This window comes from Sinocyclocheilus rhinocerous, unplaced genomic scaffold (genome assembly GCF_001515625.1).
Source record: "Sinocyclocheilus rhinocerous isolate Xijiao unplaced genomic scaffold, SAMN03320098_v1.1 scaffold641, whole genome shotgun sequence".
Classification (NCBI taxonomy): domain Eukaryota; kingdom Metazoa; phylum Chordata; class Actinopteri; order Cypriniformes; family Cyprinidae; genus Sinocyclocheilus; species Sinocyclocheilus rhinocerous.
This window is the reverse complement of record NW_015624257.1, coordinates 181,445-207,000: the sequence shown is the minus strand read 5'-3', so window position 1 is coordinate 207,000 and position 25,556 is coordinate 181,445. Positions and strand designations below refer to the sequence as shown.

At 36.6% G+C, this 25,556-nt stretch overlaps 1 protein-coding gene and 1 long non-coding RNA gene across 3 annotated transcripts in view; both read left to right on the top strand.

The window, feature by feature from the left end:
• Window positions 1-16,053, top strand: part of LOC107740102 (nuclear receptor coactivator 2-like) — a 120,537-nt gene extending 104,484 nt beyond the window's left edge. The window contains exons 11-20 of one of the 2 annotated variants that reach the window (XM_016552411.1): window positions 2,454-2,649; window positions 5,252-5,452; window positions 6,731-6,970; window positions 7,111-7,234; window positions 7,425-7,587; window positions 8,648-8,944; window positions 10,043-10,120; window positions 10,199-10,466; window positions 13,041-13,218; window positions 15,161-16,053. In XM_016552411.1, coding sequence (XP_016407897.1) covers window positions 2,454-2,649; window positions 5,252-5,452; window positions 6,731-6,970; window positions 7,111-7,234; window positions 7,425-7,587; window positions 8,648-8,944; window positions 10,043-10,120; window positions 10,199-10,466; window positions 13,041-13,218; window positions 15,161-15,521 — 2,106 coding nt within the window. In that variant the 3' untranslated portion in view covers window positions 15,522-16,053. Of the gene's footprint in view, window positions 1-2,453; window positions 2,650-5,251; window positions 5,453-6,730; window positions 6,971-7,110; window positions 7,235-7,424; window positions 7,588-8,647; window positions 8,945-10,042; window positions 10,121-10,198; window positions 10,677-13,040; window positions 13,219-15,160 lie in introns of both variants that reach the window. The other variant, XM_016552402.1, reaches the window with a different exon arrangement.
• A 1,039-nt stretch (window positions 16,054-17,092) lies between these two features.
• LOC107740111 (uncharacterized) lies at window positions 17,093-21,878 on the top strand. Its single transcript, XR_001640058.1, has 2 exons — window positions 17,093-17,283; window positions 19,841-21,878. It is a non-coding gene; the product is annotated as an uncharacterized LOC107740111 (long non-coding RNA).
• The last annotated feature ends 3,678 nt before the right edge of the window (window positions 21,879-25,556 follow it).

Here is a 25,556-nt window from a genome sequence, read left to right as displayed (position 1 = left end):
GGACATTCACAGAGTTGTCTATAAGCCACTCTTGCTGTGTGCTTAGGGTCATTGTCCTGTTGGAAGGTGAACCTTCTTCCCAGTCTGAGGTTCTGAATGCTCTAGACTAGGTTTTCATTAAGGCTATCTCAATATTTTGGTGCATTGAGATTTTCTTCTACTCTGATGTGTCCCACAGTCTCTGTCGCTGAAAAACAGCCCCACAGCATGAGGCTGCTACCAGCACACTTTACTTTTGGGATGGTACTCTGCAGGTGATGAGCCAGTGCCTGGTTTCCTTCAAACATGATGCTTAGAATTGAGGTTCATCAGACCAGAGAATATTGTTTCTCACAATCTGGGGGTCCTTTAGGTGCTTTTTTGCTAATTCTAAGTGTGTTTTCATGTGTCTTCACTAAAGAGAGGATTGAGTTTGGCCACACCCCGCCTTCCATTAAGGGTAACAGAGACTACATGCTTCTGTGAACCTTCAATGAAGCAGAATGCTTTTCTGAACCCTTCTCCAGATGTGTGGCTTGACGTAAACCAGTTTTTAATAAATTTGCAAAGATGTTAAAAACCAGTTTTTTGCTTTACCATTATGGTGTATGGATTGTAGATTGATGTGAAAAAAAAGTAATTTAAATCAGTTTAACATATGGCAGCAACATAACAAAACATGAAAAAAAATGAAGGGGTATGAATACTTTCGCAAGGCACTGTATGAGATGAGATGAGAAGAGAGAGAGGGAGAAGGGAAAAGAGCTTCCGAGCGCTACACAAGGAGAGTGACCTCATTAAGCAGTTCCTCCTCTCCACTCACATCCTGTTTGTGCAGCGCTTTTCCTCCACACTGCACACCGAGTCGCAAATCAACGGCAGGAGAGGTCGACGGCTTCATTAGGCTGCAGACATGCAGCATGAAGGCAAACTTTCAACCCACAGAATAATATACAGCATGTAATCTTTGACCTTTAACCTTAACTACCCTCCACAACAACCCCTAAACACACACACTCACATGAACTCTCATCCACTGTCCTGAAATTAACGTTTTCTAGGCTATTTACTAGACATCTTAAGCATGTAAATTAATGTGTGTGTGTGAGATATTTTTGCAAATATTTGTCCTATTATAGTGTGTATATGTGTGTGTATTTATATAAATTGTATACTTATAATAAAGACTGTAAAAAGATAAGCATGAAAATAAATGCATTTATACATTATTCATATATGTATATATATATATGTATGTATGTATATATATATATATATATATATATATATACTCACACAATCATATATACACTTAATCTGTATAATCTAATTTAAAAATGTATATATATATATATATACATATGTATATCTCACACATGTATATAATGTAATTTATATAAATAATATATGTATTATAGATGTAAGCACATAGATAGATAGATATGTTTGCTGTCCTGATTGTAATATAGATGTCACGTGTGCTGCCCCCTTGTGGTGGCTTAAGGACTTTAATGCATGTTTATTAAAAGTTCCAGAACTGACGTTCTCTTAAGATCTATATATTAACCAGCGTAAATGTTTATATCTCCAACTGTAGAGTGCTTGTGTACGGGACACTTGATTTAGCATTTATTTAGTGTCATTTAATAGAAGTTGTATGCATTTTTAATCTTTTCTGATAGACGACGACAGCTCTGGATAAACAGAAGTACAGTTCTGAATCTTCCAGTCAACATTGTTTATCTGAAATGCACTGCTGTAAGAAGGTTTCTTTATCTCAACAGGTAAAGAAACTTTGTCAAACTCAAGGCAGAATAAAAAAGTTGCAATGCATTAGGGCAGATGTTTCAATTACAACATAGATACATCAGAACTGTAGTGCACTACAGCCAAGTGTGCATTTAGATTTCTAAGGTAATAAATATTTTTAAACGCTTATGAAGGAGATGAAAGGATTTGAAGTCAGATCGATGATGTATTTAAAGTCAAACTGTGTTCCGAGTCATGCAGAGTATGTGTGTGTTTGTTTGCGTGCATTTAGAAGATCTTGCTCTGATGGTGAAGCAATCTAGGGTTTAAAGATGGTAACCGAACCATGGCAAATGGAGTAGTGTTCAGCTAGCCTCCTTTAACTCAATGTGAAGGTTGTCCTAGATTCCAGCGCTGTGTGTGTGTGTACATGTGAGAGGGAGAGGGGTGTGTTTCAGCAGGCAGACTTCAGACTCTCCAGCGTTTCCCTGCCGAGGTATAAATCCAAAAGACTGAGATACCAAACCTTGTGACTATACAAAACGATATACATGATGTTATACATGATAAGATGCATTGGTATGTTATGTACAAGAGGATATTTTCTTGTGCATCCAAAACCCACCAGAAATTTGACCTTGACAAACCCATTTTTGATATTAGGCAACAAACTGATGAGACTAATGAAAATACTAAGCTAAAGGAATTCCCTTGTGTGTTTGCAGTCGAGCGAGCTGGATGATATTCTGGATGATCTACAGAACAGTCAGCCAGGCCTGTTTGCGGATTCCCGGCCTGTGTCTTTGCCTGCTGCCGTGGACAAGCAGTCAATCATCAATGACATCCTGCAGATGACTGGAGAGGGTGGAGCCAGCATGGGTCCCCAGCAACTGAGAGCACTACAGGCTGTGGGCCAACAGAGTGAGTAACACACTCACATTCTCCTACAGTTTTCATCCAGTGGCTGGAATAATGTAAGACTTCTGAAATCTGAAAAGATTTTAAAACATTTGGCATTATAAACTTGCCAAATTGGTAAACAGTTGCAAAGAAAAACTAAATGACTGAGGGTACGTTCACACTTCAGTGATGTACTAAAAACTGATTGTTGCATTTTTTAAAAGTTTTGTGTACAGACAACATGATTCCAGTTTACATGGATCCGTGAAAATGACTAAAAATGCTGTATTATGCGTGCCAGGCCAGTAGTTGGCGATGTCACTTTGTAAAGCAACACTACGCACAATAGACTGAACACGTAATACGCATGTGCATGACTTCGCTGTTTTCACACATTCTCATTTTTGTAGTTTACACAGAGACGATAATGTTTTCATTTTCAACGGTATCATTTTTCAAAAACTTGCACTTTAAAACCCGTATTCGTCGTGTGTTTAGTAGTCACGTTGAATCAATGAACGGAGTTGAATCTTCTGTTTATTCAGCTGCAGCGATAGGCATTTCCTGGGTTTCTTCTGCAAGGCGTATTTGGAGTTTCAGCGCGAGAGCGCCCTCTGGCGTTTGGATGGAGATTTACTGCTGATCACAGAACCGTGCTTCACTGAAAGATACGCATGACAATCGCAGCTTCTGTCGAATCGCGATCTCGATTCCATTTCGATTTATCGTGCAGCCCTATTCAAAAGTTTGCATTTGTATGCCCACAAAACACTGTTGTTGTGTAAACGACTGTCTAAAATGCATACAAGGTTTTGAAAATGGTGTCATGTAAATTCCCTGTGAGGATCACATACTACCAGACTTTCAAGCTGTTTTAAATGCAACAAACTCATGCAGAGACATGTGCCTCATTTCTAGATGTATGGCAAACCACAACAATGTGTGTTCTAAAATTGCCTCAAAATATCAAACATGTTTGATATCCTCCAGCTGAATGGAATCAGAGTCTGATGCTAAAAAATCCATCGTACACTGCTCAATTTTCTGTGAAATCGGTCAACTCAAATCTGCAGAGCGACTCTGGACAACTTGTGTTGATTTGTCCAGACTGTAAATCGGGATTGGGAGTTCTGTGTGAGAGCAATAAAGTCACTCATGTTTAAGTTATGCAAATTAGCGGTGCTGACCATCAGAAAGCTGCTTAGTTTGAAAGTGACTTCTGTGTGAGCTGTGCTTCATCTCAACACTATTGATAATAGATAGTGGACCTTTTTTCACATTACATTTTGCTAATGTAACTGCACCTTTAAAAGACAACAAGTGAGCAAATGCATAAATATTGCAGGTTCTTCCCAAGCATGCTTGCTTGTGTACAAATAGTCATATAATTGCCTTATCGCTCATATTTATGCACGCACACCCTCTTGAACGCTCATGTAAGATTAGACCAATGTAACACATGGTTTGAGCTTTGCCTTATATTGTGTAATCGACTTCCTTTAGGATAACTATCCAGATTGCACCCAATAGTCATGAATGTGTGTTTACAAGGAGTTTCGCTGAGTAGTCTTGGATTTTATTTGCATTTGTTTACAAGGTGACAGCAGGAGGAAAATTCCTGTGTCCACACACAGCGTCCCAATGTATTTGCAAAAATATTTAGAATTACACAAGAGTGAAAATGAAGTGAACCCAGAGTGCTTTATGTTTACATGTCATAATTTTTGCAAAACACCCTGAAACTATTCAAGCGTGCCCAGAGGCTGACCGAAACTGTGAGCAGGTGGAACATGAGTTTCTCATGACACGTTTGTTTCTCACCTGCATCATTTCAGCTGCGTGGATATTCTCTCTCACGCACGGTCATCAGAGACTTGCCAGAAATGGCAAAGGCCACTAATGCTGTACAGTTTGTGTGTTGAGCCATTTACATGGGCTAAACACTGACTAGTCGACTACTTTTAGTACAATAAGTGACCCTACAAGACCCTACACACAAACCATGTTATGATACTTATAATAAACTTCACTCATTTTTCAACAGTAATTTTTATACACCACTGTTCAAAAGTTTAGTGTCGGTAAGATTTTTTTTGAAAGAAATCAATACTTTTTTCAGCAAGGGCATATTTGATTAAAAGTGACAGTAAATGCATTTATAATGTTACAGAACATTTCTGTTTCAAATAAATGCTGTTCTTTTGAACTTTATCAAAGAATCCTGAAATTTTTTTTTATCAGTTTACATATATTAATCAACACAACCGTTTTCAACATTGACAATAATAAAAAATCTATCTTGAACAGCAAATCAGCATATTAGAATGATTTGTGAATGATCATGTGATACTAAGGACCGAAGAGTAATGGCTGCTGGAAATTCAGCTTTGCCATCACAGGAATAAATTACATTTGAAAATATATTACAATAGAAAATTATTTCACAATATCACTGTTTTTTTACTGTATTTTGATCATATAAATGCTGCTTTGGTGAGCATACGAGACTAAAAGTCTTCGACACCAAGCTTTTTCAGGTTAGTGTTATTTTTCAATAAACTGTGAATACCATACTTTTTCTTTTTTTTCAGTTTTGTCATTTATTTGCTATGTGTGTTGATAGATTTTGGTGCTCCACGACCAGGTCAGCCCGGCAGAGCTCCTCCAGTCAGAAGCGTGTCTTTGGATATGAACATGCCTGCTAAAGGCGCTCAGGGTCAGTACCCTCTGATGAGGAACAACAGCCCCTACTCGCTCATGCAGCAGCAAGGCATGATGGGAAACCACAGTGTCATGCCTAATCAGCCCAACATGGTCAATGCAGGTGAGTTGAGCTGGGGTCCGAAATGCCATGCTTCTTAGTCACTGATGCAATAACATAAAATACAATAGAACCGACCATGTACAAACCAAAGTTTCAGTGTGATCAGTAATGCACAGTCAAGCATGACGCTGTTGGCCGAGAGGAAGACAAATGTGTAAAACGGCACAAAAGTGTTGAGTCAGATCAAAAGCAAGCCCCTCTGTGCACCTTTTCTTTGTGTGTTTGTGTGTGGTGGGTTACACTCGCTTGCAAGTGAATGTGCACATAAGGTGAGACTGTGAGCGGCTAGATATAAATGACTCATAACCTTAGGAAAGAATTGCAGGGTTTCTGGTGTGATCGTGTCTGCATGTTTTTCAGGTGGTTGGATTTTTAAATATCACATTTCTGAGGATGAAATGACACCATAGTTTTATATATACCACTATTTTTTTCTATATCTAATTTATTTTGTCAGTTGACCCTTAGCTTAGGTTTTTACTTTACTGTTGGGAAGTCAGATAAGCTTTACAAAACATGCAATCATGTTTGTTTGGAAACTTGTGAAGATTTATTGAAATGTCTTGTGTCCTCTGTATTTTGTGTCACTATTATAAGAGACCTGGCAACAACTTTGTACCTTGTTTTTCGATTATTTATATTAAATTGTGTTTAAAACTATCCAAAACACATAGAAAAATATCCAAGTCTTGAGAAAATGGTGGATGGTAACCGTTTCTAAGGTAGAATTGGTCAGTAAGTGCAGTAGTGCACCTGCTTGTGCATTATAGCACTGAATTATAATTTAAAAGACATAAATATCCTTTCATAAAAATTATCAGTGGTGTTATGCACTATTTGTCAGTGCATGTTTTTATAAAAGAAAAATGCTTTCATTACCTTTCATAAAAAAATTACCTTTTTCTCCACTTACGGAATGTTGTTTTTCAACTGAAAAAAATACTGAATAATATAATCATAGCCCAAATTTCACAACCCCGTTAAATAAAAATGGTATTATTCTGAAATATGATTACAATTTAAAATAATTTTTCTATGTTAATATATCTTTGAATAATCATTTTTAACATTATAAATGTCGTTACTGTCACTTTTGATCAAGTTAATGCGTTCTAGTTGAATAAAAGTGTTTACTCCTTTAAAAAAAAAAAATCTCTTGAACAGTAGTGTCGATTTCAATCAAAAACGTCACGTTACACATGTTGTTAATACCATTTAGTTTGTATTTAATAAAAGTTACCTTCAAATTAAAAGCCCTTTTCTTTCTCTTTCTTAAAGGAGTCATGGGTAATAATGGTCCCCGTGTAGGTATGCAACAGGACAGTTGGGGTGCACAGGGTCCTGGTCCCGTCGGTAATGCGGCCTCACCCGTCACAACTGCTCCCACCGGCCAGCACTCTCTCACACAGGGGGCGCTCCACTCTCGCATGGTGCCCAACTCTGGCGCAGGCATGCCCATGAGGCCCAGCAGCCAGCCTGGACCAAGACAGATGCTTCAGTCCCAGATGATGCCCAATGGTAAATGGACACAGAGCAGATATATAGAGCTTTACAGAAGATGTAGAAAAGCAAAGACTTGTGGATAACTTATTCAGACTTATTTACAAATAAAAATGGTGTTTTTAATCATCTTTTATCATCTGCTGTTTCTTCCTTAGCCCAGTCAAACATGGGCATGGCTGGCCACCAGTTTCCCCAGCAACAGGCACCGCCTAATCAGACGGCTCCATGGCCAGACAGTGTGATGCCTATAGAGCCGGTCCCATTTGGGAACCAGAACAGGTAAACGGTATTTATTACTGTTACTGTTGTTAGGCCCGCCACTTTATTGGAGGTGTGTGCTGTGTGCACATGTTGATTTTTGTCCTTCTGTAAGAAAATAACTGGACAAATACACTCAGATGTAATCTGTTATGGGATATCCCATCATTCATGTCTCAGCTCTTTAATGAGTCTCTCTCGTCTCTGTAAGCTCTATGTATAGCAGTTCTCAGGAGGATGTTTTGTGCCCTCCTGCCTCTGAGGGTCCGGCCGATGAGGGCGCTCTGCTCAGCCAGCTCTACACGGTTCTCAAAGATTTTGACGGCCTAGAGGAGATTGACCGTGCTCTAGGCATCCCGGCTTTGGTGGGACAGGTGGGTTGAATACTTTTGTTCTACAACCCCAGTCTCTTTTGTGATGCACCAAATTATTTTTTTTTTAACCAAACACCACAACCGAAATAACTTTATTTAAAAATCTGTTAATTAATCAAATTTACTTAATACCAAAATTTGTTTTAATTAATCAGCTAATTAATCAAACTTACTCAATCAGCACTCAAATCAAACATTTTACTTGCACCAAAGACAGTTTTTATATCAACTTTTTAGTGATATAATTATGTTTCTACTCCAATTTCTTACTAAAAATATAAACATTTAAACGGTGACTGTAATAAAAACTTGTTTTCATGAAACTTTGTTTAAACTTGCATTAAATAATGAAAACCATAGTTTTTTTATAGTATCAAAATACTAGTGATGCAACAAACGTTTTTTTTTTTTTTTTTTTTGCGCCGAAACACAGAAACCGGGTTTCATTTAGCTGAAAACCAAAATGGAAGGGTTTCTTTTATTAATCTGTTAATTAATCAAATTTACATTTAATAAAATTTACATTTCCATTGCATATAAGGCAGTTTTTATATGCACTTTTTAATATACTTATGTTTCTACTCCAATTTGTTGTTGAAATATAAACATTTAAATGGAATCTATAATAAAAACTTGCTTTCATGACAGATTTTGTGTAAACTTAAATACTGGACAAATAATGGAGAATAATGGTGAAAAAAGTTAAGTAAAAATATAATGAATATTTAATATAGTGCATATTAGCACTATTTGCACAAAATGCTCCTCTCTAGAGGTTATACAAACTAACAAACTATAGACATTGAATGGGTTTCCTGAGGTAGATGTAACTTTATTTACAAGATGTTTTATTGCCATGTTTCTGTGGTTGAAACAATGATTGAGTGGTTATTTGAGACCAGATTCTTTTTCGGTTGCTGAAATTTCAGTGCATTAATACAAAATCCAGGTCCAGAACTATCTGATTTATTATGTGCATCAGCTATTAACATCACACACATGTAAACATATGGCATTACTAAGATTAAATTTAATGGTGTATACTCACTCTTGTGTTCAGGCTCAGCCGGTGGAGCAGGATCAGTTCTCCGGTCAGGACCCCAGTATGTTGATGGATCAGAAGCCGCCCATGTACAGCCAGCAGCAGTACGCCGCCTCCCAGGCCCACATGCAGCAGGGTGGGTACACGTCCATGCAGGACCCCAGCTTCCATGGCATGGCAGGACAGATGGGGCAGAGGCCGGGCTACCCCATGCTCCGCATGCAGGCTAGACCAGGACTCAGGCCCACCGGTGCCGTCCCCACCCAACCCAATGCACTCAGACTGCAGCTTCAGCACAGGCTACAAGCACAGCAGGTACGGTTTACACTCTCATACATGAGAAGGAAGAACAGTCTTGATTAAAGTAGAATAAAAGTGGTTATATTTTTATTTTTATTCATAATATTGTCTGATTATTCCATCAATATTAAGCACAGTGATCATTTAGTTAAAAGGATAGTTCTCCCCAAAAAATAAATATTAATTCATCATTTACTCACCCTCATGTTATGTCACATATCATGTCACTCATTCCTTTGAACACAAAAGAAGATATTTGGAAGAATGTTGGTAACCAAACAGTTTTGGTAACTATTAACTTCTGTTGTATTGACAAAAAAACCTTAACAAAGCCTTTTAAAATGTATATATAGACAATACAATGGGAAGTGTTCCCTGTGACACTTAATTGGTGGCATGTAGCTTTGTTAATCCAAAGACTTAAATGCATAATCTTTTTTTTTCTGTCCATATACACCCATTTTAAAGCGAAAGACCCAATTGAATCTAAATCAGACTGGTGAAGTAGTACCGTCTGTGGTTAGCTGCCCCCTGCTGGACATTTCAGGAATTGTTCCTTGACCTCATTTTGGGTTTATTTAGGGGTCATGTCTCTTAACTGTTTAGTTTCTGGCAATTTAAAGCTACAATCAGTGATTTTATATATATATATATATATATATATATTACAAGTACATACTTAATATACAGTATTTTAATACTTAAAGCAAGAAAAATATAAATGTTATGTATTTATATATATTTTTTTATATAGTAATTGTGTATTTGTAATATACTATATTGCACAATGGCTAGTTTCAGTGCCTTTCAAAGACTGATGATAATTTGTGTTACAGCGCTAGAGCATTTTGCTGTTTGTATAACTCCACCTGTGCTTGTTTGCTACATAGAATTCTAATTTTATGGTCATTTTGTGTTTGAAATGCCTTTTAATTTTATATTAATTTCTTGTTTTTCAGTCTTTTGTGTAAAGTCAGTATCTTACAAACAAGAGTGCCATTATATTGAACAGAACAGTTGTTGAAATGTATTGCGAAGCATTGAAAATTCAAATGAGTGATAATTTTTTTAAATAATTCTACAATGTGCTGCTTCTGTTTGTGTCTGTTCCAGAATCGTCAACCTATGATGAATCAGATGGCTGGAGTGCCAAATATGAACCTACCTCTAAGACCCAACGTTCCAAATCAGGTACGCTGAATCACTTCTTGCATTCTCCCTTGTGCTTGGATGTTGAAATAACACGCCTAACTCTCTCTGTCCTCCCAGGGGACAATCAACGCTCAGATGCTGGCCCAGCGGCAGAGAGAGTTGCTGAGTAATCACTTGCGCCAACGTCAGCTGGACCAACAGCGGCAGCAGCAGCAACAACAACAGCAGCAGCAGCAGCAGCAGCAGCGCAGCATGGTCATGCGAGCCCAGGGCCTCAACCTGCCACCAAACATGGCGGCGGCCACAGCAGGCATGCCCGGAGCCATGAGCAATCCGCGGATCCCCCAGGCCAACCCCCAGCAGTTCCCCTATCCGCCCAACTACGGTACAGGACTGGCCTCGCCGCCTCCCTCCAGCAGCCCTTTCTCCCCCGGTTCTCCCAACCTCCCCGCCCCCCAGCTCCTCTCCCACAACGCCATGCATGGCTCTCAGATGAGTCTAGCTAACCAGGGGATGCTGGGCAGTCTGAGCGGACAGTTTGGGGCTGTTATGAGCCCTCAAATGCAGCACAGTGCCTTTCAGTTCCCCAGCTCAGGTACTGCCTGCCCTTTCTCTCTGTCTGTGTGTCATGCGCTTCCACACACACACACAAACACCTGCGACCAGCAACACTACAGGCTTGAACGTGTGTGATCTGAATGTGCGGTGAAAAATCTAAGACGTCCAGGGCCAATCAACAAGGTTTAATTAGAAATGCAATAGTCCAGACAGGCACAGGTCAGATGTGTAAAAATACTAATCCAGCAACTATAGTCAAATCCAAAATTTGATTTTTTAAATCAAAATTTTAAAAAAGTATATTCTAAAAGAATCAAATGATTGTTTATCCAAAAATTATAATTTTGACATCATTTGCTAACCCCCATGTTGTTCCAAATCTTTTAACTTTTTTCTTTTGTGGAATTTTTTTTTTTTAATTTCCAGCCAGCTTTTTGTAAAACATAATAAAAATGAATGAAGACTGGATTCCAGAATGACAAAAAAGCACCATAAATGTGTTCTAAAAATAAAAATAGCCAGGGTATTCTTAAAAATTCACCTTTCCACCTGTTCCATGGAAGGAGGAAAGACGTGTTGTTATTGTTAGCTAAAACTATTACAAATTGTTTTCCGTTTTTGAAATAAAGCTGAAATAAAATATAAATATTAGATGGAAAAACTTGAACCTAAAAAACTTAAAGGGATAGTTCACCCAAAAATGAAAATTGTCATTAATTACTCACCCTCATGTCATTCCTAACCCGTAAGACCTTCGTTCATCTTCGGAACACAAATTAAGATATTTTTGATGAAATCTGAGAGCTATCTGACCCTGCATAGACAGCAACACAACTGAAATGTTTTATGGCCCAGTAAGGTAGTAAGGACATCGTTAAAATAGTCCATGTGACATCAGTGGTTCAACCATAATGTTATGAAGCTACGAGAATACTTTTTGTGTGCAAAGAAAAGAAAAATAACGACTTTATTCCACAATTTCTTCTCTTTCCTGTCAGTCAACGCGCGTTCACAAGAGTACCACGACGAATGCGTGTGATGGTGCTGCTGATGCAGGAGCCAGTGTTCTGTCGATTTGTGCTACCTCCCATTAAAACAGTGGATAATACAATTCGACAACGAAAAATGCTACCTGTAAAATTATGGTTTATTAACGTCTACACCTACCCCAACCCTAAACCTACCCTTACAGTAATGCAAATACAGTAATTATGTGTTATGTTCGCAGTTGTGGCTAGAAGGGATACAGCTACAAGAAACCAACAATAAATCTTTTTTTTCTATCTATTAGATTGTGTTTTATTAAAGTCTACACCTACCCCAACCCTAAACCTACCCTTACAGTAATGCAGATACATTAAATATTGTTGTTCAGCGTGAGAAAAAGGACGCAATATTGATGTGCGCATGCGCAGTAAACCCTGGTAGGACAATCTGACGGGCAGGAAAAAATGTCAGGACACCGGCGTTCTGACGCAAAACCAGGATGCGCTGCGCCTTGTTTGCAAGCAGAGGAATGCACACGCATGCGTCGTGGTACACTCGTGAATGCAACACGGAAGAGAAGAAATTGTTGAATTAAGTCGTCATTTTTGTTTTCTTTGCACACAAAAAGTATTCTCATAGCTTCATAACATTATGGTTGAACCACTGATGTCACATGAACTAAAACGTTTCAGTTGTGTTGCTGTCTATGCAGTGTCAGAAAGCTCTCGGATTTCATCAAAAATATCTTAATTTGTGTTCCAAAGATGAACGAAGGTCTTACGGGTTAGGAACGGCATGAGGGTGAATAATTAATGACAGAATTTTCATTTTTGGTTGAACTATCCCATTAAATAATAATAAGCAATACATTTGTTACAGTATCTTTGTAAACTTAATTTAATAAAAATACAGCTGTTTATTGTTGGTTCATGTTAGCTAAGTTCCATTAAATAATATTAACAGATACAAATTTAAAAAATGTCCCTCTTTTCTCTGGCTGTCTCAGCCACTAACACTAACCTGCATGTGTAACTCTGCCGTACTGCCTGCTTATAACACCTCTAAACCCCTCTAGTATACTCTTGATTCCTCACTTTTGATTATGAAGATGGGCTGAAATATTCTCAATATGATTTCTGCTTTGATATTTCTAAAAATGATGATCAGCTAATCTAAACAACAAATGTGTTTAGATTTAGATTTTGTAATTTTCAGTAATTGTTCTTCTCGTAGTTGCAGTTATAATTAATTTCTAGGTGCTAAATTTGGATGTTGTCTGACAGCGTGAGAGTGAATATGATGTGCAAAGTGCTGTACAGTAATAATTACCTAATTTGTGTTAAATAGTTCTTTGATGTATGTTTATTGTGAACCAGAGTTTGTCTCTTCATGTCTGCGTGTGTATGTGTGTCAGGTATGAGTCAGCAGTCGGACGGCGGGTTCGGTGGTGCCACCACCCCTCAGAGCCCCCTCATGTCTCCCAGGATGAGCCACGCCCAGAGTCCCATGATGCAACAGGCGCAGGGCAACACCTCTTTTCAGTCCTCCCCTGACATGAACGGCTGGACACAGGGCAGCATTAATGCCAACAGGTGCAGCTTTACGCCTTGTATAATCTTAATTTGTGTTCCAAAGATGAACGAAGGTCTTACGGGTTTGAAACGACATGAGGGTGAGTAATTAATGACAATATTTTCATTTTGGGGTGAACTATCCCTTTAAATGAAATTTTGAAATATTGCCTTGGCAAATAACTAAAATAAGTTGAAGTTCTAAATTACTAAAACTGATATAAAAATAGAGCTAAATAGAACCTTTCAAAAACTAATAAAAAATAAAAGCATGTAACAAAATTACTAAATAAAATGAAAACTGAAAATATAAAAATAAAATCTAATTTTAAAATCTTAATAAATATTATAATAGTATACAATAACACATGAAGAGAGTTCATAATGAGATTTATATTTTCTGGATTATATTACCATGTACTGTATTATGAGATTAGATGCTGCCATAAAACTAAAGACCAAAATTCATTAGTATCTAGTAATGTTTCATAATCTCAACTTTAAAAACTGTTTCAGTGAGTATTTGGGTTTTTAAATATCTGTTTATAGTTGTCTAGTCAAGTACTGTGAGCTAGGTTGGGTTATTTAGCACTTTATGCTAGTTAATCAGTATTAAATAATTGTCCTTATGTAGTGCCCTTGAAAGATCATAATGTTATGAATCTAGAATGTGGCACTAGAGGGCAGAAGAGTCACTTTAATGTTTTTTTCCACATGTAATAAGAATATATTACAGGAATACTTCAGGTTATTTCCAACTTAATGTCTATAAGCAGCATGCTGTCCATTACCACTGAAAATTATTATGATTCACAGCTCAGCTTCTAAAATCAAATAGTGTGATCATTTGCATATTTTAGACTTTGCCACCCACTCGGCGACCCTGTTAGGCTTCCATTAAAAATGAAATACTAATTGCATTTTGCGTTCTTTTTTACAAACTCAAGAACGAGTTGAAATCATTCTGTGGTAATCAGCTAAATTCAACAGATCAGAGACATTAAGATTGAATCATCAGATTCAGAATTGACATAATCCAGAACATCCATCTTTGTACTTTGCCACAGTAAATCTATATGTAACACATGAGCTACTGATGCAATCAGATGATCAGTTTATCATTTAAGCCAAGCTTAAGTTGTGTTAAACTGTTGATAATTGTGCCTTTCTATGCCTGTGCTGTGTCAAATGTGTCAGTGTTTGTCCTGCCTAGACTAATTGGCTGATGGTGATCAGTGGAGGCGGAGCAGTTGATTTTTAAACCAATTATGCGGTGACCCAGACCCCTGCTTAAAAGTTTGGGGTCAGCAAAACTTTTTTTTTTTTTTAAGAAATGAATACTTTAATTCAGCAAGGATGTTAAATTGATCGAAAGTGACAATGATTATATTTATACTGTTACAAAAGATTAGTTTTGAATAAATGCTGTTTTTGAACTTTCTATTCATCAGAGAATCCCCAAAAAATTAATCATGATTTCCACAAAAATATTAAGGAACACAACTATTTTCAACATATTAATAAGAAGGTAATAATATATATAATATTATTCTGTAATATTTTTCTATATTATAATAATAATAATAAATGTTTCTTTAGCAGCAAATCAGCATATCAGAATGATTTCTGAAGGATCATGTGACACTGAAGACTCGAGTAATGGCTGCTAAAAATTCAGCTTTGCCACCACAAGAATGATGTTTTTTAAAATATATTCAGACAAAAAAACAATTATTTAAAAAATTTTACTATTTTTTTCACAATATTACTGTTCATTTTTAATTAAATAAATGCAGCCTTGGTGAACATCAGAGACTTAATTAAAAATCTCACCAACCCCAAACTTTTGAACAGTAGTGTGTGTGTGAAATTTGATCAGACATGAAATATGTTTAAAGTTTTAAATTCAGGAAGCTAAACGAAACCTGAACGGTCTTATACATTTATCTGCTTCCCTCCACAGTATGTTCACTCAGCAGTCGCCACCTCAGTTTGCCCAGCAGGCCGGTAACAACATGTACAATGGTAACGGCATGAACCTCAACGTGTCCATGGCCACCAACTCAAGCAGCATGGGCCAAATGGGCAACCAGATGAGCATGAGCTCTATGAACTCTGGACCTGGGGGCAGCATGGCCAACATGGGCCCTGAACAGGTTAGACAAATACGCAGTCAGTTTCTGAGTCATGTGACACCTTTGTCTATAAAAAAAAAGTGTGAACGTTTATTGCCTTTTGGGAGCCCATGTGAGCTCCACTGTTCCCAACAGTCAACTAAACTAGATGGTTTAAAAGCTCGAGCTACTTTAAAAACCCATCTTTAGAGTGAAACTACTTTGCAGCGTTGATCAAACTAAAACTTTTGATCGCTAATGAAGCACATTTAAACTCCTCAATGTTCCACCCAGGAGTTTAGTAGAAAGCGATGCGCCGTAGATTTATTGGATGCATTTATTTACTCGAACCATTAGAGATAAAATGTCTAATGGTCAGACTTTACGTGTCTGAGGTCACCAAATAGCGTAGTTGACTCTGCAACTAGCTCGTTAATAATTTACTCTAATTATCCTGGGTAATTTTGCAGATGAGAGGAATGATGCAGAACTAGGCCTAATAGGACAGTGATGTGATTAGTTGCTGGCAATTAGTGCCCGTTTGAGGTGGATAAAGAGATCATGTATGCAGACATGACAGACTTTGAGTGCTAAATATCAGACGTGACGTCTATAAGTCAGCTAGGGTTTGACCAAACATGCCCGCACACACATTCCTGCACTCCCTGAACTCCCATCTAACTAAACATTAATATCCGATATTGTGGTTTAATCATATAAATAATAGTTTTAAGTGCATTTTTTGTTGCTTTTTACTCTGTGTGTGTGTGTGTGTGTGTGTGTGTGTGTGTGTGTGTGTGTATAAGTTATAAATATATATGTATATGTTTGGGGTTTTATTTTGATTTTAATTTGATTTTAAAAGAAATTAATATTTTATTCAGTAAGGGTGCATTAAATTGATAAAAAGTGACAGTAAAGAGATTTATAATGTTCCAAAATATTCCTGTTTCAATAAATCTTTTGAACTTTCTATTCAGCAAAACATTCTGAAAAAAGATCACATTTCCACAAAAATATGAATCAACTTATTTTAACATTGATAATAATCAAAAATGTTTCTTAAGCGCCAAATCAGCATATTAGAATGATTTCTAAAGGATCATGTGACACTGAAGACTGGAGTAATACTGAAATGCTGATACAGCTTTAACATTCAAAATATATTCAAATAGACAAGTTATTTTAAATTGTAATAATATTTCACAATATTACTGTTTTTACTATATTTTTGGTCAAATAAATGCAGGCTTGGTGAGCATAAGAAACTTCTTCCTAAAACATAAAAAAAAATCTTACTGACCCCAAACTTTTTAATCCTTTAATATCTTTTCTTTTAAAATAGTTCTTTAATATATTCATATATCTTAAGTGATGCACTCTCTCACCAGTTACATAGTAAAGTTTCATTAAATAGTATGAATATTTAACCAAGTTGCATCAGTTTGATTGTGTGCACTTCTTGTTTTTGTAAGTCCATAGGCCGTTGAATTTGTGTACATATATATATATATATATATACACACACACACACACAACAGTTCTTTCTAGTCCTTGAATCTGATTGGCTGAGAGCCTTTTCCAGCGGTGCAATATTCTAGTGATAACAGCACTTGCAGTATTTCTCATAACAAGTGTCATGGCGAACGGCAAAATCCACTATATTTTTATAAATAATACTGGTTTTGTATCACACAAAAAAAAAATTTTCTCAGGAAGCTAAATAAAATGTTTTTACCACCTGAAGGATCTTATACATTTATCTGCTTCCCTCCACAGTATGTTCACTCAGCAGTCGCCACCTCAGTTTGCCCAGCAGGCCGGTAACAACATGTACAATGGTAACGGCATGAACCTCAACGTGTCCATGGCCACCAACTCAAGTAACATGGGCCAAATGGGCAACCAGATGAGCATGAGCTCTATGAACTCTGGACCTGGGGGCAGCATGGCCAACATGGGCCCTGAACAGGTTAGACAAATACGCAGTCAGTTTCTGAGTCATGTGACACCTTTGTCTATAAAAAAAAAGTGTGAACGTTTATTGCCTTTTGGGAGCCCATGTGAGCTCCACTGTTCCCAACAGTCAACTAAACTAGATGGTTTAAAAGCTCGAGCTACTTTAAAAACCCATCTTTAGAGTGAAACTACTTTGCAGCGTTGATCAAACTAAAACTTTTGATCGCTAATGAAGCACATTTAAACTCCTCAATGTTCCACCCAGGAGTTTAGTAGAAAGCGATGCGCCGTAGATTTATTGGATGCATTTATTTACTCGAACCATTAGAGATAAAATGTCTAATGGTCAGACTTTACGTGTCTGAGGTCACCAAATAGCGTAGTTGACTCTGCAACTAGCTCGTTAATAATTTACTCTAATTATCCTGGGTAATTTTGCAGATGAGAGGAATGATGCAGAACTAGGCCTAATAGGACAGTGATGTGATTAGTTGCTGGCAATTAGTGCCCGTTTGAGGTGGATAAAGAGATCATGTATGCAGACATGACAGACTTTGAGTGCTAAATATCAGACGTGACGTCTATAAGTCAGCTAGGGTTTGACCAAACATGCCCGCACACACATTCCTGCACTCCCTGAACTCCCATCTAACTAAACATTAATATCCGATATTGTGGTTTAATCATATATATAATAGTTTTAAGTGCATTTTTTGTTGCTTTTTATTCTGTGTGTGTGTGTGTGTGTGTGTGTGTGTGTGTGTGTGTGTGTATAAGTTATAAATATATATGTATATGTTTGGGGTTTTATTTTGATTTTAATTTGATTTTAAAAGAAATTAATATTTTATTCAGTAAGGGTGCATTAAATTGATAAAAAGTGACAGTAAAGAGATTTATAATGTTCCAAAATATTCCTGTTTCAATAAATCTTTTGAACTTTCTATTCAGCAAAACATTCTGAAAAAAGATCACATTTCCACAAAAATATGAATCAACTTATTTTAACATTGATAATAATCAAAAATGTTTCTTAAGCACCAAATCAGCATATTAGAATGATTTCTAAAGGATCATGTGACACTGAAGACTGGAGTAATACTGAAATGCTGATACAGCTTTAACATTCAAAATATATTCAAATAGACAAGTTATTTTAAATTGTAATAATATTTCACAATATTACTGTTTTTACTATATTTTTGGTCAAATAAATGCAGGCTTGGTGAGCATAAGAAACTTCTTCCTAAAACATAAAAAAAAATCTTACTGACCCCAAACTTTTTAATCCTTTAATATCTTTTCTTTTAAAATAGTTCTTTAATATATTCATATATCTTAAGTGATGCACTCTCTCACCAGTTACATAGTAAAGTTTCATTAAATAGTATGAATATTTAACCAAGTTGCATCAGTTTGATTGTGTGCACTTCTTGTTTTTGTAAGTCCATAGGCCGTTGAATTCTCAGTCTGCTGATTTATTCCCAAGATGTGTGTATAGTCACAAGTCTTTTAATAATTTAGCATTTTGCCATTAGTGGAGGTTTAATGAATTATTACTCTCTGTTTCTTAGCTGTAATTATCTCTTCATGGCAACACAAAGTTTAGCATTACAACACATTTTAGTGAGGGGTACATGAAACTGGGTTACAAGAGCTTTTAAAAAGTACTTTACCTGTCATGATTTATTACAGTATTTCTTTGGCTCAGGGTCCACCTAGTCAAAGCTGCCGAAATATACAAATAATGTAAAGAAACTAAGAAAGAAGGAAACCTCTAGTTGCATGCAAAATAATATTCCACAAGCATATTCTCATATATTTCTGTTTTGTGTGTATATATTTAAAAATATTTTTTTTTTTTTTATTTCAAAAATGGATATGTAAAATGCGAAAAATGGACAGTGGCAAAAAAAGCCACATATTTAAGAAGCATATATGCAGTGAATACCACATGACAAATACAACAACACCACTTAATAACCCAGAAAACATTAAAACAGTAGTTCATATGATTTATTCATGCCATGATTCATGCTGGGATTGTTAATCTAAAAATGAAAAATGTAATTTACTCACCCTCATGTCATTCCAAACCCATAAGGTTTTGGTTCATTTTCGAAACACAAATGAAGATAATTTTTAATGGAACCTGAAAAGGTTTCTGTCCTTCCGTTGAAAATCCAGGTAACCGAAACCTAGAAGATTCAAAATGGTTATAAAGGCATCATAAAGTGACTCCATATGAATCAAGCCGTTAAATCAGTTAAGTCTTTTGATGATCACTTTACAGGAGCACATTTATTTTAGGTTTTCAGTTACATGTAAACAGTGATCAAAACTCATGCATAGAGCACAGGACATTTAGTAAACACGGTTAAGCTCAAACATTTATTTATTTTTATTTTTTTACCATATAACTCAATTATTGTTAATTAATATACTTTGTGAACACTCTGGCATAAAAAACTACCTTAAATATTATTTCTGTGAAAAATATGCTTCTATGGTTTTGAATTGATTCTATGGTTTTGAGTCTAAGGCCAGGTTTCTTTTTCTCTTTCCCACAGCAGAAGTATTGTTGACCCGGGGCAGACGACATCCCAATACAGTAAACCGAGTTTAATGAAGATGTTTGATGAGTGATTTTCAGCTGCAGTGTGATCAAGGAGAGATTGGAGTGATGCTGTGCTGTTTAAGCTGCTATCGGGGCTGTAGGGGTCTTTAGAGAGCCTGTCTACTGCCCCCTACTGGACATCTCTAGAGGCTGCATCAGGGGTACTGGAGCTCAGAGGGGATGGACACTCTGCCTCACTCTCTTTCTCGCTCACACACACACACACACAGACACTTTGATCTTCTGACACTTTGACCTAGAATCCCCCGCCCCTCCTTCAGTCGAGCACGGCCTTCTGTCTCGTACTTACACTGCAAGCCCTTTCAGTCAGTCTGCTCCGTTGCATTCACCGTAGTGTGACTTAGGTCTCCCCTGAAAAGACTCTGTGACAGTGACATCGGAATCCTTGTCTCCCTTGAATGTATTCCTCCCTCTCTTTTTCCCTGTCTTTCTTCCTGGTTCGTCCACTGGACTTCAGACTCTTCTTAAGAAGACGTTCTTTTGCCCAACCATCGTTCTCTCTGACTTCTTTCCAATCTGACGTTCCAAAACAGGCAAGAAGACTGCATTTATAATCCACGCTCAAAATTCAGCCATTTTGCCTTTTTGTTTTCTTTTTTTTTTCAGTGCAAATAAAGATAGAATGATGTTGAAAAAGTGTCTACATATAGATTATGAGAATTCAGATGATGGTTTGTAAAATTAGAATTAATTTAGTCAAGAGGTTTATTGTGTATTAAATTAAGTTTTATTCTAATGTATAGTTTCTTTTTTAAATAACATTGTAGATTTCTTTATAAACCATGGTTAGAAATCTGAGTGCATATGAATTGCCTCAGAATAAGAAAAAAGTTCAACATACCTATGGATTTTGTTTTCCTTGGTCCAGTAGTTTCAGAGAACCTGATTTTGTTTAGTTGTGGTTAGTAAAATGAAATGCTGGTAGATTGTAAATACCAATAATGGAGGGGAATTTTTTTCGTATTATATTTATTTTTTATTTTGTTTTTCGGTATATTTCCCCTTCCTCCCCTCAAAGTCTGGTCTTAACTGTTTCTGGAATGAGGGCGAATTTCTCACGATGAGCGTGTTCGTTTGGCGGGAAGATGAGGATGTGCTGATTCCTATGGTACTAAGGAAGGGGAGCTGGGGTGAGGTGGTCCTTCTTTCCTGGGTGGGGGTCTGGGAGGGTTCTGTGTGTACAGTGTACAGATACTCGCTTGCTTCTAAGCCTTTAGCCGGGAGCCCCACCGGAGGAACCCATCACAGCCATAAACTCAACACTGAAGCGTGCTTTCTTTGTTGTGTGGAGTGACGTGCTTCATGCCAGACGCTATAGGTACAAGCAGAATCCGGTGTGTGTAAGAAAATACAACAAGCAATAAATATTACTTGAGATTTTATTTTGTTTTGTTTTGTAATTTTTGTACAGGACTTTTCAGGAGACACATTTGTGCTCCCCGGTTCAAACTCAGTATTAAAGATAGATTTTTTTTTTATTATTATTATTGTTGTGGTTTCTATTTTGAGAAAGACAAAAACAAGATGTCCAAATCTACTTGTTCCTCAGTGAAAAGCAGGTTTTAGTTCTGGTGTAGCCAAAAAAAATGTTTAATAAATTTAAAAAAAAAAAAAGCAGCATTTATGTTTTGCGTGGCTATTCCTACATTCACATTAATGTTCGCCGTCTTGAAAACCTCCGGATCAACGGTTCAGATTTGAATCAGCGGTCACTACAGGCACGTGAACTCTTAACGCTGTAATGTAGGCTACGCAATACAGTTTGTGTTTTCTAGCCTATTTGATGACGAAGCCAAGTTTCCTTGCCTTTGAATTGATCAGTAGACTTAAACATACCTTTCATTTCGTTTTCGTCTCATGTCTGCACACGGTTTGTATCGGGATTAGATTGTCGGGCTTTAGCTTTCGCTGAAAATATCGCCATGTCATCTGTGTTCAAGCTGGTGTGTTAAAAAAACAAAACAAAAAAAAAGTAGGCTACTAGGCTACATGTTTTATTAAGTATATACTGTATGTACCAGCAGCAACTGAGGTTTGCAACGACCAGCTCTGTCATTATGCGCTGAAGGTGCCGTGGTTGTGTACGAATATAGCCTACCTGGTGTTTTGGTATAGCTTTAGCTTTTCCTTTTGAACGCTGTAAATACAAATTTGATTTCACATTGTTTGGGTGAAGCGTCACTCTGCCCACCATTCAAAACTTTCTGTGTCCTTTGAGAAACACCTGCATTCTCGTGTGGGATAAAAACTTGATTTAATAATCGATTTCAGTGAACCTGCTAACATTTGTCGACTAAATCGAGTACTCCTTTATTCCAAGCTTTTTTGATCACGATTTTGATGAATGTTGGATGCCTTGAACAAGGACTGCCATCCAGAAGCATCTATACTATCATATTGGAGAATAGCCAGTTTTGAGGTCGCACATGTAGCCTACCACTACCCTCTGAAAAGTCCAAAGATTGTCACGATTTTGAAATAAATATAAGCCATGATATGAAGGTGGTGCAGAGTTTTCTAGTCTTTTTATCAGTGCTAGTGCAAAAAGAGCCATTTGTCCTAAAATACAGAAATAAATGGAATTGTAACGGCTATTGAATTTCCTAAAATTGTCTTTACCTTACCTTTTGGGTTTTTTTTCTGAGACTTTAAATGTCTTTTTGTATAGTCTGCCAATTTCTTAGAGCTAAATGCAACAACCTTGAAATGCTAAAACTTAGCATATTGCCTTAGATCTGTTTTACTGTCTTGTAAATTACAAAAGTTGTCTGTATTATATTTGTATAGTGAATCATTGACAGGATCGACCCAGTTCATTACTGCTCATCTATTGCTGGATACATACATGCCTGTCTCTCTTTCTCCATTCCCTCACGCACCTGCACTCTCTCTCTCTCCTCCAGTCTCAATATTGCTCATTTTCCATGTTTTGTTTGTGATCAGTTGTGGGTTTTATTATTTGTACAGTCTGGATTTTACCTTCTCAGTTATGTGTGAGAATGAAGATGATGCAATGGGAAATCGAAGCAATATGTAATTTATAAGGACTTTTTGGAGAAAGCTTACAGTGTTGTGCTCCTGAGATGTATTTTTTTCCCCCAGTTTTCTCACATAAACATCTCTGTTCATCCGCATCGATGTGTGTAATCTTAGTGTGAGCCTTTTATGCAAAGTTAGATATACCGAGAGAAATTTAAATACAGTTATGCAAGTTGTCAACTAATATGGCTTTGCTGATGCTATTTGATGTCGAATCAAATTGAATTGTAAATAAAGAATTCTGTTATTGCAACATTTATAAACATCTCACGGCGTATGTTTTCCATTTCGATTGTGTGATGCATAGATCTTTATAAAAGCTTTTATAGATTAAAAAAAAAACTGGAAAACCTTGTTATGGGATAATTACAAAGGTTGAATTAATAATACAGGCGCGCTTGCCTGTTTTTGCCAGTAAATGGATGAAGCGCCAAAAAATAAATAAAAAGTGCCACATAACGTTTCTTCCCATGTAAAATTAAGATTATATACACTGACGGCAAAAAAAATCAAGACCTTGTGTTTTATTTAAGAGAATGTCAGAAAACACATTTATTAACACTTCTTCCAGTCTGACAATACACATATTTAGTTGAATTTATCTCTGCATATATGAGACACTTAACGGGATCTATGAATAGAATAAAAACTGTATGATTCCGTTGTTCCTGGAGATAATCATTTGTGGTAACCTGATAATTTGTTTGGTTTAATAATAATTTATTTTGTTAAATATTTTTGTTAAACAAAAAAGCATGCGAAAGTTGCCTTGAACCCACAGAACTTTTTTTTATAATTTGTAAACAATTTATTAAATAAGTATTATTATTATTATTATTATTATACTATATAAGTTTATTAGTAGTATTGCTGCTGCTAATAATAACAATAACAAATATATTTTGTTGTTATTTGTGGTAACCTAAAATGTTTTAATATTTTATTTTTATTATATTTTGCTAAACAAAAAAAACAAACAAAACTACAAAATAAATGTGACTCAAAGCAGAACCAAAGATTCTAAATAATTCATAACAATGATAGTTATTGTGCTTAATATTTAGAACAATTATGTTTTAGCTCAAAATGTATAATTGTGTTAAAGTTTTGAATCCTGCACCAAGACTTTCTTTACCTTTTGCATTTTTTTTTTTTTTTTTGTAATGTATAAAGCACGGTTGGCTGTGAGGTGTCAATGGTGCTGTGAATGAAATCATCTACCGCAGATGCTTCGTCTGTTTTGAAACTTCATGTTCATGCACACAGTTAATTCCCACTGTTAAATGAATGCCGCTGATGGCTTTCGATTTCACAAAGAGCCTCTAAACTGATCTCGTGCCGTTCGCACCGTCGCCCGGTTAGGAGCGGTTAACAGTGCGCCTGCAGTAGTTAACACATTAGAGACTGTGCTGCATATGAAAGAGAGCTGTGAGAGGAGGTTCAGCGCTGCTACAACGTGTTAAAGTGCAATTCCCAGAGGATGAACCCAGGACTGACCAATGACAGCACAGATCCGGGAAAGGCATCCCCTCTCTAGTAGCTTTCTTACACTCGACCATATGTCTTCAGACCTGTCTCAAGCTTCACACACACAAGACCTCAGGCCATCTCTCCTGAACCTCCAAGTCAAAAGTTACCCAAACACTAGAGGAGGATCTCAGGACTTGCACAAGTCGCTATACGGTAAGAACATTTTGTAAACCATTTCACTCAACAATATTTTTCTAGTTTTGTTGACAGATAACTTATATGTGTGTTTTATTTTGCATTACCATTATGGATTTAAGCCCACTCTTCATGTGCAATAACCAGCTGAGGTCAGGAGTCTATGGCGCATGACACCTTTAATGCTTTTTAAAAGAGTTGGAAAGGCTTCATTAATGGTGACCTTTCTTGCTGACCCTCTGTTCTTAAACTGTAGTGTCACGACCCTCATTAGTCTCTGATAGTGGCGCGTTCGTAGGCAATATTGGAAACTTGATTTTGAATCTCTGCGGTCATCCTGAGGAGATAATTTTGTTTTTAGGTTAATTTACAAAGCATGTTAAAACATTTCTTTAAATTGACTTTCTGCAGGCAAAATTTGTCTATTTAGAAAGTCGTATTTTTGGTTTGTTTGTGTTGGAAATTTTTACTTGCTCAGTAGTAGGCCTACACTCCTAAAAATAAAGATTGCGATAACCAGATAAAAATGGTTCTTGATCTTCGCTGAACTTTTGCAAAGAACCATTGAAGAACCTTTCTTTTTAAGAGTGAAAATACGTCTCATTATGCTTCTTTTGCTTTAATTTTGAATTAAGACAAAATAGGTCAATATACACTTAAAGAAAACAACATGAAATTAGTTGAATTGTTGTTTGAAATAATTAAGTCAAATCAAAGTTGTGCCAGACTGCAAGTTTTAAAGCTACAGATGGAGAAAATCTAAATGAACATCTGAAAACTCCTAAAATCGAGAAGAAATGACTCTTTTATAAAAAAAAATTTTAAAAAACAATGAGATGGAAGCAACGATATTTTTATATTAATTAAAATATTTTACAGTCTACAGTACTGAAAACAAACTGCAAGTGAAGTTCTCCTCGGATCCCCCCTCATCAGCTGTGGCG